The following is a 12140-nucleotide window of genomic DNA, read 5'->3' as shown; positions in this document are numbered from 1 at the left end:
CATTTTTGACACAAAACACTTACATGAAAAATCTCTAGTCCTCCTCATACCCTGCTCTGTAACTATTTCAACTCCCAAGATACTATAATGAATATATCAAACTTCATTGTGGCTTTATTTCATGCTTCATTTTATCGATACTTGGAGATTTTTTTTCTCTTGAGAATATTCTACTCCACTTTCGTGTTTTCCAACCTCCCTTCAAAAACTCTAACACAATAGAGGCACCTGGCTGGATCAGTCAGAAGAGCATGTGACTCCTGATCTTGAGGTCTTGAGCTCGAGCCCCAAGCTGGGCATAGAGACTACTGAAATAAATTTTTTAAAAACTTAAAAAAATTTTTAAAAAAATCTAACAAAGGAGAGACACACTCTTCAAATTTTAAGAAAAGTGCAAATTCATTTTTGGTCCTCACTTTGCAAAGGAAAAATAAAAAGGTTTCCATTATAAAGATTCAGTTTTCTTAATCTAAGTGCTTTGTCGGGACCAACTGGAGCATAAACACCCAATATTACAAACTACAAGGTATACGTGGATATGAGAATCATATGATAAACCATAAACTATTTTTCATTAAATATATACTTCTTCATTCTGTGAAGAGACAATTTAGCACCACACATCATATAATCCAGGATGAAGACTGTTAGATGGACCAAAGTTCCATTATATTTATCAACATACCTTATCATATGGCAAAAGGCCCTTCAAAGGAAAACGAAGAGTTGCAGGATCCAATTTCCATGAATTACAAATGGCTCCCGAGTTATTTACAACTGGCAGAAGGCTGCAGCGGCCTGTATTACAGAAAATGTTTTAAAGTAAATGTAAACACAAATGCCTAGTCCTTCATTCACTCTATGAATATTTAATAAATATCTATTCTGAATCAGGCACTGGTTTTAAAAAGGTTGTAATCAGATATAAATTTTGGGAATTTTCTTTGATTATTTTAAGTCCAGATGGTTGGAGATCAATTTACAGGCCTTCAAAACTCAAAAATGTTGGCATTTGTCCAAGCATATAGGATAATGATCAGCAAAGTATAATCCATGGGCCAGATGCAGTTTGCCACCTATTTCTGTAAAGTCTTATTGGGACACTGATGCTTTCCCACTCTAATGGCAGAGCTGAATAGTTGCAACAGATGGTATAGCTCACAAAGCCTCAAATATTTACTGGATCACTATTTATAAAAAAAAAGTTCACAGATCTCTAGTCTAGGGTCACCATAATTGACTTTATGCATGATGTTCCTAGAGGTTCAGATGTAGCATATGACCATCAACTCATATACCCAACTGCCTAATGAATACTGTCACTTGGCTGTCTCCCAGGGACTTCAAGCTTAACAGATCTTAAAACTGAATTCATCATCCTTCTCAAACCTGCATCACTTCCAGAATTAAATTAAATGATATCAATATCCACTCAATTCAGCCACAAAAGCCAGAAGTCTGAAAACTATTTGTCTAGAGTCTGCTTGTTTTATATTTGCATTTCCAATCTAAAATAGCACCCAACTCACAAGAAGTGTTCAAAATTTGGTCACTGACTAAAAAATGGTCTATATACCCACACAGTAGTGGGCACTGCATAAATTGCGAAATCACATGCTTGTTTTTAAAAGCAAATTCTGAGAGTGAAATAAAACATGGAAAAACGAAAAAGAAAATAAATGAAGTACAGAGCAAAAGTGTGAATTGGAATGAGCTTAAAAAAGCCTGATAGTCTTGTGCACTATGGCCACAGAGGAATGGTCAGTTGAGACTTCTAGTTGCCTGGATATTCCATGGTGCTTTACTAGCTCTATTAAAAGTTCCCTCTAATCACCAGGAAATGTATCTTCTAGAATGATTCTATCTGAAGCTTAGACTCAGGCAAGATAGTTGCTTTTCCCCTCCCTATACTGTGCAAACAAAGTACCTGAAAACAAGTAAATGGCTATTATTTAAGCTTCTACAAATTACCAAAATGACAAACCACCAAAACATGTGTAAGATACCATCTGCCAATGCTGAATAGTTCACTAAAAACCAGGTACTATTTTGTATATCTTAAATTATAATCCTACCACAAATAGAGTTTATCCTTGCTGTGGGCCTGAAGGTATCCACAAAGTCTGATACCAGGTTTCCAAGTAACTAAAAACAAAACAAAAAATATGTAAGTATAAAAATAAAATCAAGATTTCTTTTAATATAACTATCATTTATGTAAAATGAGACAGCATGTAAAAATCTAATATAATACCTGGCATGTAAAAATTACTCAAAAGTCAGTCCTCTTTTACTTTCTTTTAAACAATTCCTTCCCAGTCCATCTGTTTCTAAATTAAGACAAATAATACTACCACATCCTGTGATATTTCACGAAGCTGGCATATTTTCACACATGATACAGAAACTGTCGTGGGGTTTTTGGGTGGCTCCACCAGTTAAGCATCCAACTCTTGATTTTGGCTCAGGTCATGATCTCAGTGCTGTGAGATCAAGCCCTGGGTCAGGCTCTATGCTCAATAGGAAGTCTGCTTGAGATTTTCTCTCCCCCATTCCCTCTGTCCCCACCCCAGGCACATTCTAAGAAATAAATCTTACAAAAAAGAAAAAAACAAAAAGACAATAAACTGTTTTAACAGGATAGCAGAGAAATAAAAGAAACACATTATAACGATAAAAAAGTACATTTTATCTCAGGATAAAAGTGACCATTTTAAAGATAGGCACACAAAAATAAGATCAATATAGCTATTTTTTTAATTAGAATTTCTACCAAAAACTTGGAAAATATCATATTTACCCAGTGTGGAAGTTTTCCCTCAGGATATAGTTTCCTAATCTCTGTGACTGCAAAGTAGGCTGGCAATAAACAGGCATTTCTTTCTAAGATGTATGCTATAACCTAAGAAAAATAAAAGAGCAATGTTATTCTTCCTGGTTTGTTCCACATATAAGCTCTTTAAACGCAACAGTTACAACAACAAAGATATTTAAAAGCAAAGATATTATTTCATGGATTTACTGGGCTTAATCTGTAGCATAAAAAGTCCATTTATATGTGAAGACTCTCTAAAAATGGAGATTAATGAACAATGAAATGGATGTTACTAAGTAACATTGCTTTAAATGTTGACAGATTCTAACAGGAAAGCAACAGACCAAAGTAGTAATTCTTGCAATATCAGTTATAAAACACAAAGAACTTTTAAGCAGTCTATAGGCTAAAGCCTTATAGCAGCTAAAAATACTTGAATGTCTATATTGTTATTTTCTTAATTAAAAACCATGACTTAATCAAAACTTAAAATTTTTTTTCTGAAATATAATACAAGCAAAACAGCATCTTTAAAACTACAAGTGGTTTTTGTAGAAGTTCCCAAAAGGAATAGTCCACAAACTACCACAGTCCACAAACAGTCCACAAACTACGTTTTAAAGGCACAAAACTATATAAAACTAGACTTTTTTGAGGTTATGATCAATGAATTGCAGACATATCTAAATTACCTCTCTTGCTGCTAGAAGCTGCTGTACAACCGCTGAGCTCACTGTATTGGGAATTGTCAAGATTTTCTCCAAAATCACTTTTAAGAGATCTCGAACCCCCTGTTACAAGAAAAAAACCCACAGATTAAAACTAAGTAGTGCCCCCTGTCCTAGCTAAAACACCTAAAGGTTTCAACACTTATATGCTCAGGAAAAAAGTGACCTCCCAGATCACATTTGCAATCAAAGCTAACACTCAAGTCCCTAACATTAGCCCGTGAAGAGTCATGTTCCAAAACAGAATTCTAAAGAATGTCTAACAATATGAATGAACAAAGAAGTCCCTTACAAATAAAAATTAATCTTGCCACACTCCGTTTTCTGGACCCTCACATTACAAGAGTTTCCATTTTTACAATCGTCCAAAACATTTAAATTGGGCTGAGGGGCAAATAATTTGAACGGGATTTGAAAATACTCAGACATGGGCCTTAATGTTAAACTTTCTGGCAGGTGATTCCTTCTGCTCACTCCCTTTGTCATATTCTAACTTTATTCCCCCTTCTCATTCATCACATACCTAATTACTCTAACTTATCCAACAAAGCTATTCTGTTAAATGGTCATCTCTGCTAATCTATTATCAGTTACATTACTTCAGAGAGGAATCTGATACATGGAGAAGAAATTTCATTCAACATGCATTTATTGAGTATAAACTGTGTGATCAATCTTGTAAAAAAGAGACAAAACATAGACATGACAGGAATTAGAAACAATTATAAAGCACCATACAAATAAGAAGGTAAAAACTTCATGTTAACCTGCTAAGGAAACTAGGTGGGGGAGAAACAAAACAAAACAAAACAAACAACTTCTTAGATTTAATTTTGTATTAAATCATAATTCAAATCAGTAATTACCAGTTAAGTCATTTAGACTAGAGAAAATAGAGACATAAAGCACTGGGTCAAGCATTGGCAATTATTTCAAAAAGGACAGCAACAAAAGTGATTTGAATGAAGGAGAATGTTGTGCAGCAAGGAAGATCCTGAGTTGTATTAAGATACACAGAGAGTATATGCTATGCTGTTAGTTTGGCTCAAGAGAAAGTGCTGAAGGACATGTCTTCAAAGGAGGTCAAAGCAGAAGTGAAGCAGGACTTTCTCCCTTTATCAGTTGATGCCGACAACACTTCTCAGTTCCACACACCCCTGCTCTGAGCTCTTTCATTTGCAACAGGCCACCACATTCTCAATCTGTGGGATGAAGGGGCCCAGGGTTTGCCTGGTGACTTCTCTATTCATCATAAATATATATTAGCCATCTGCATTTTAAAGACTTTTGGGAGGAAAGCAGATAAGCTGTGGGAAACACTAAGCAATTTTAAATCCCTTTAGGAAATACAACAAAATAATTTAGGAAATACAACAAATATAGGAAATTTGTTTAGAAAATTTGTTTCCTAAATTAATTTAGGAAATACAACAACAACCAGATTTTGTAAACACTTCCATTTCATTTCTCTCATCAGAAATTAAGATACTACTGCATATGATAAGATACTACTACATAAGAAATTAAGATACACACTGAAAAATTACTCATGTCTGAAAGTGATTACTTTTTATAATTAGGAAAAAATACCTTATAATCCACTCCCCCAATTATTTTCCGAACCAGTTTAAATGTTAAGGCCCAAAGTTGTGTTCTTTCCCATTCAAGTGTGTCGGAGTTTATCAGGGATTCACAAACCATCCTAGAAAATAAGAATACCCATTCCAGTTACAAGACACAATTTTGCCAAGTTCTCCAATAGCCAAGGTCTGTGTACTCTGGATATTATATCTGTCATAATGTTCTTCAGAAAGGTATATAACTATTCAATAATACTTTTTAAAAATTACATACATAGTATATTATGTGTTTTATTAGTGTGAAAAATAGAACACAAAATAGAACTAAATAGTATTATATTTTTACTAGAAAGAAATTTACCAAATGCTATTGATTAAATGTTTACCATCTATCAGTTTGTGGTAGATTACATTTTTCCAAGATGGCTGCAACAAGACTTTCAATCCCACATGTTCTTCTGAAGGGTGGTAATGATACTCCTCCCATGAAGAAGTGGGAGAAGTATTGACGTTCTCTTCCCTTAAACATGGGCAGGCCTAAGATTATGGCAAAAGGGACACTTATGACCCCCAGGACAAGATAATGCAACTTCTGCCTGGCCTTCTTTTGAATGCTTGGTCTTGACACCATAGTGCTGTGAAGAAGTCCAGGTCACATGGACAGGGCCTATGTAGGTTCCAGCTGATAGGCCCGGCCAAGGCCCAGATGAGAGTCAGGCATCAACCACCAGATATATGAATGGGGAAACCTTTGTCCTAACTACAGCTATAACCACGATCAGATTGCAATCACAAGACCCTGAGATAAAACTGCCTACTGAGCTCAGTCAACCGCCATAACCATGAATGTTAATAAAATTTTATGTAATCCTAGCCATTGGACTGAAAGGCAAAGCCTGACTGGTTTTGAGCCTTTAAGTATACAATTCTAGGAATACTATATGCTAGAAACTAAAACCTGAGGTTTTATGAAGGATTATTTGCTGAGCCTAACTTCCTTCTTCATTCCTTCATCCTTTTATAACAACCATCTAGATCAATTTCCAAATATTAATTTAAAAAAATTCTTTGGATTGCTCATATTTGGCATTAAACATACCTGGGTGGAAGAAGACCAGTCTCCACTGCCATTGCTAAGCAGTCATAAAGAAAAGAAATTCTTTTAGGACTATGCTGGCCATGAATAAATTTAACAATCCACTGGATGCATTGTTCATGAGATTCCTGGAAAATTAGAAAATGATTACACTTTAGATCTAAAGTGACATTTTAAAACTGACAAATACCTAATACTACATCTGGGAGTGTATCAAGACTACGAATTAAATACTCCACTATAAACAGTAAAGGACGGAAACAATTTTTAAAAAATGGAAAAATTCAGATTTAGTGTTTCAGTTATATTAAGCATAAAATCATACAGTTCTATAAACTCCCACCATATTTATTACATGGACCTCCAAAAGGGGTAAGATTTTATTAATATACCCATGGTCAACAGAAAACTCTAACAAGGATGTGTCAATGGGGGGAAAAATCCACTATGAGTATATAAGCCTTATGAGAATTGTGTGAATCTAATCCCTAAGAGCTCAATTGTGAATCCAAAGACATCTTAAACTTCTAGACCTGTATAGCTTTAAATCTGATACCAAAATATAGTCCCCACTTCAGTCTTACTTCTAGGATGCCCTCAAGAAGAACCTACATGTCCCCTTGGTCTGCACTGCTACTGTCTCTCAGACACTGCTATTGTTGAATGTACATTGCTGATTTAGAAATAGCTATTTTCTTCCTGGCTCCCCCATTAGAATACAAACTTCTTGAAAACAAGGGCCATCCTTAATTTATAAAATGTTCAATGGATTAATTAAAAAATTAAAATATGTTGAAAAGATGTTCAACACCAAAGAAATGCAAAATAACCTATGAGATATAATTTCTGTTTTAGATTGGCAAACATCAAAAAATTCAAGAATACCCTACTGTGAGACCCTAGGGAACAGATACCCCTAGACACTGCTAGAGGAGTATAAATTGCTCTGACTTTTATGGAAAGCTATTAGGCAATTTCTATAAAAATTATAAGTAGACATACCCTCTATCCTAGCAATACTACTTCCAGGAATTTATTCAATGTCCTGTGCATAATATTGTTCATTATATTATTGTTGAAGGTGGAGAAGTTAAGAAATAACCTGTGTCAGTCAGTAGGGGACTGGTTAAATAAAGGAAGGTGCAGCCACATAATAGATTCTGCTGCTGTAAAAAAGAAGGCAGAAGTAACTTTCAATGGACTGATGTAGAATTACTTTCAGAAATGAACAGGAGGAAAAAAAGATGCTAATGAACAGTGAACACATTATATGAATGTTCTATAAAACTGGAATCCTATACGTGTAAAATATTTCCAGAAGGCAACAAACTGGGGATACTGGCTGGTGATATGAAAAAGAGCAGTAATTAAGCTAAGGGAGATGGAGGTGGATTATACATTGGGTTCTCCTTTTGGTACCTTTTGCATCTGGAGTCATACAAAAAGATTACCTATTAGAAGATAATTAAAACAAGATTTAAAAAAAATGAATGTATGCCATGATGTGAGCCATGTCTGAGTAGCAAGTCTTACCACCAGAGGTTCAAATGCAAACAGTTCTCATTTTCCTACCAAGAATACACCATGAAAAGATAATAGACTACTGAATACCAGCTCTTTAAGGATCATACATTTTGTCTTTTTCATGTATACATTTTCTGGTGACTGTTCTTTGTTACTAAGTTTTACTGCTCCTTTCCTCACTTTTGTTAGAGTATCTCTGTAGAGACGCCTGGGTGGCTCACTCAGTTATGTCTGCCTTTGGCTCAGGTCATGATCAAAGTGTCCTGGGATCAAATCCCAATCTGGCTCCTTGTTCAGTGGGGAGTCTGCTTCTCCTCCTGCCTGCCTTTCCCCCCACTTGTGCACACACACTCTCTCTATCTGACAAATAAATAAAATCTTAAAAAAAGAATACATTTGTATCTTTATTATAGTATCCTTATTGTAGCATTTTTGTTTCTTTACTATAGTATCTTTAACCAAAATATCTTTGTATCAATGCTTTAGCTAGTTGCTTTGTTGAGTAAATTAATGTAATTTATATCCCTTACAATCCCTACCAGAGCTGTTCTCACATGCACCAAATAAATCAGAATAGGATGAAAATGGTTTTATGGAAGGTAACACGGTGGAGATTATTTTAAAGACACCTCACATTGTGCTGTCATCAGTTTGAATTCTTACTACCAGTTCTCCACTGGAAGAACGCAAACTGAGGGGCGCCTGGGTGGCTCAGTGGGTTAAGCCTCTGCCTTCAGCTCAGGTCATGATCTCAGGGTCCTGGGATCCAGCTCCACATCAGGCTCTCTGCTCAGCGGGGAGCCTGCTTCTTCCTCTCTCTCCGCCTGCCTCTCTGCCTACTTGTGATCTCTCTCTCTGTCAAATAAATAAATAAAATATTTTTTTTTCAATATTTTATTTATTTGACATAGGGAGAGAAATCACAAGTAGGCAGAGAGGCAGGCAGAGAGAGGGGAGAAAGCAGGTTCCCTGCGGAGCAGAGAGCCCGACCTGGGGCTTGATCCCAGGATCCTGGGATCATGACCTGAGCTGAAGGCAGAGGCTTTAACCCACTGAGCCACCCAGGTGCCCCAATAAATAAAATCTTAAAAAAAAAAATCTTCCAGGGGCACCTGGGTGGCTCAGTGGTTTTAAAGCCTTTGCCTTCGGCTCAGGTCATGACTGCAGGGTCCTGGGATCAAGCCCTGCTTTGGGCTCTCTGCTCAGCGGGGAGTCTGCTTCCTCCTCTCTCTCTCTCTCTCTCTCTGCCTGTCTCTCTGCCTACTTGTGACCTCTGTCTGCCAAATAAATAAATAAATAAATAGAATCTTAAAAAAAAAAAGAAGAAATCTTCTAATAAAAAAATAAAATAAAAGAATGCAAATTGAAACAAATGGAAACCAGAATATACAAACAACAAATGAGGACATGTGTCCGTCTCCCTTTCTGGAAAAACCCTAACAGCAACATCAAAGTAATGTAAAAAAGAAAGCGTCAAAACCCCTCGGCTGAATGTGGTAACAACGCAGTACTCACCTGAGATAGACCTCCCCAGAACTGTCTGAAGGCCCCCAGACAGCTAATAAGTTTTGTCTTTTCATCTTCGGGGGTGTCCATAAACATTCTAAAAAACAAAAATCACAGTATTTGCTACTAGCTCTAAAAGGGTCATTCCACATAACCAAAATAGCTCATGGACCTGAGCTACCTCCAAGACAAAGCTTGGTAAAATCTGACGAAGACACACTTCCACTTACTGTGCCACGCACAGACAACTCACCCAGGAAAAGCCTCTTCTATAATTTCCGTTTTCTGTAAAACAACAAACACAAAAACAAAAAGTCAGCGATGTTAAAAACAGAAAAAAAAAAAAAAAAAAGAAAAGAAAAAAACAAACAAAACAGGGACCTCCCTGAGGAAACTATCACAATGTAATAATAATACAGGACAGGCCACCTCAACCGCCGACCCGCACAAAATATCACTTCCGGCCTGGCCTGTCACGAAGGGCGCTGTGGACTTGAAAGGCGACTTTGAATTTGACAGCATTTGGGGACTCGCTCACCCCCGGCAGGCACACTAGGTGTTACGACAAAGGAAAGGTAGGAGAGGGGTCGGCGGAGGGGGGGGGGGTCGGGCTCCCGGGGTCTCCCCTCGGCAGCCACCGCCCCGCATCCCCGGCGACTCCACTCACCACCACATCCTCAAAAATGCTCTGCAGTTGCGTCTCCATCTGTACCATCGCCCCCGCCTGCCCTGGACGCCCGGCGCGCGGCCCGGGTGAGGCCCGAGCTCCGGGAATTGGCCGGCAGGGGGGCGGAGACGCCCGCAGGAAACCTCCGCTCGCGGGGGTTGCTTTTTCTCTCAAGCGTCCCGCGGAAGAGGATTCCCCCGCCCCGGCCCAGCTAGCCGCCGGCGCCCACACGGAAGCCGGAAAGCGTCTGGTGCGCGCAGATAATGAAACCTGAAGAAACCAGGATTCAGCCCGTTGGTTCTGCCGGGGAAGGACGGCCCGCCGAGTCAGACGAGAGCGCCCCCAAGTGGAGCCTTGAGCCTACGTCACGCTTAGGCATCGTCGGCTGCAGGCCGCCACCTCCCGGCTGGAGCGGGAGTTGCTTCCTGCTCTGGACTAATACTTTTGCCTGCCGGGAAGGAAAGAAGCTTGGAACCCAGAGAATTGCAGGCAGGGACAAGAGCTCCCTCCTGCAACCTAGGTCAACCTGGTTGGTGTCTGTGAGCTGCTGACTTTCCAGAGCCAGGAGTTGAAACCACGATTTCCTTGACGACAGGAACCATATCTTCTCAAGTATGCCTTGCACAGTGCCTGACACATAGCAGGCTTTTAATAAAGGCTAAAAAGAAAAAAAGAACGCATTATTACTGATTTTTAATTAATCAAACAATAATGTCTACAGTTTCTAGTTATAATCATCTAAAATAATATTTATCAATTACTGAATACCTAGAGCATCTTTGGTGGAGGTAGGGGTAGAGAATGATTGGCAGATGGGAAGGCTGATCCATTGGTGGGTCAGATCAATGGCCGAGTGCATCGCGGGAGAGTGCGCCCCACCGCCGCGATCTTCTAAGCATCGGTTTGACCTATTTCTGGAAGCCTGCCCTCCTCGTTCAACTTGATTTAGGGTTTCTTTCTAATCCTCATAAAACTCCTTAATGCATTAGTAGTGGAGTTCTCCATGTATGAAATATATGTTCACCCTTTGCTCAGTGCTAGACACAATGTTAGGTACTTAATGAACTGTATTGGCAGGAATCAATTTTGTAGAATGTTCCAGCCAGAAAAATGACAGAGCCAGAATTATTAAAATCTAAGTAGCCTAACAATTTGGGTTCTTTCTTTCTTTCTTTCTTTCTTTTTTGTATGTTAAACACATTATTTTATTTTGGACTATCTTTAATCAGATAACACTTCTAAGAGTTTTCAGTTACTGTCGGCAGATTTCCATGCCTCAATGCTGTTTCCAAATCAGTATGTTCTCAGGAAACACTAGCAAACGTTAATATTAGCCAGGGCTTGTATAGTTAAGAAGGTACAGTGGTCAGGAAAGAATTATATCTTTTTTCATAACCAAATATAATTTAATTTTTATATCATGTTTGCTGATGCTTCATCCATTGAATAAAAATTGACCACCTAGTCCCAGATCTTGATGTGTTTTCCCCCAATAATCATTTTTTCAATTTTCCATAAACAAGGAAATAACCTAACTTTTACATGTTCAGCTCCCGTGAATCTTGATAAGTATTTACACTGGCTTAACTGCCCCTTCAATTGAGATATGAGGCAGTTTCATCACACCAGGAACTTCCTGGTGTAACTTTGCAGCCAATCTCCCTTCCAGAGGCAAACACCGTTTTAATTCCTGTAACCACTAATTAATTTGCATGTTCTTGAAGTTTATATAATTGGAATCATGCAGTCTGTACTCTTTTGTGTCTAGCTTCTTTCACACAACTGCATATTTGGAGACCCATCCACATGTATCATTCCATTTTATGAGTATACTAGAGGTTGCTTATCAATTCACCTGTTGGTGGACATTTACATTATTCTCAGTTTTTGAATAATGTGAATAAAGTTGCCATGAGGTGCAGCCACTGTGGAAAACAGCATGGAGTTTCCTCAGAAAGTTGAAAATAGATCTACCCTATGACCCAGCAATTGCACTACTGGGTATTTACCCTAAAGATACAAACTTAGTGATCCAAAGGGGCATGTGCACCCGAATGTTTATAGCAGCAATGTCCACAGTAGCCAAACTATGGAAAGAACCTAGATGTCCACCAACAGATGAATGGATAAAGAAGAAGTGGTATATATACACAATGGAATACTATGCAGCCATCAAGAGAAATGAAATCTTGCCATTTGTGATGACATGGATGGAACTAGAGGG

General features: G+C 38.2%; 1 protein-coding gene across 2 annotated transcripts in view; it reads right to left on the bottom strand.

The window, feature by feature from the left end:
• The window catches only part of MED23 (mediator complex subunit 23), a 45613-nt gene extending 35354 nt beyond the window's left edge, over nt 1-10259 (bottom strand). Inside the window, exons 1-9 of one of the 2 annotated variants that reach the window (XM_082730394.1) lie at nt 9917-10259; nt 9503-9534; nt 9259-9346; nt 6223-6347; nt 5134-5245; nt 3508-3606; nt 2801-2902; nt 2076-2145; nt 686-798 (exon numbers count right to left, since the gene is read on the bottom strand). In XM_082730394.1, coding sequence (XP_082586520.1) covers nt 686-798; nt 2076-2145; nt 2801-2902; nt 3508-3606; nt 5134-5245; nt 6223-6347; nt 9259-9346; nt 9503-9534; nt 9917-9964 — 789 coding nt within the window. In that variant the 5' untranslated portion in view covers nt 9965-10259. The remainder of the gene's footprint in view (nt 1-685; nt 799-2075; nt 2146-2800; nt 2903-3507; nt 3607-5133; nt 5246-6222; nt 6348-9258; nt 9347-9502; nt 9535-9916) is intronic. The other variant, XM_082730393.1, reaches the window with a different exon arrangement.
• Nucleotides 10260-12140: the final 1881 nt, after the last annotated feature.

This window comes from Mustela nivalis, assembly GCF_964662115.1.
Source record: "Mustela nivalis genome assembly, chromosome: 5".
Classification (NCBI taxonomy): Eukaryota; Metazoa; Chordata; class Mammalia; order Carnivora; family Mustelidae; genus Mustela; species Mustela nivalis.
Note: the sequence above shows the minus strand (reverse complement) of the source record. Positions and strands in the feature narration are given on the sequence as shown.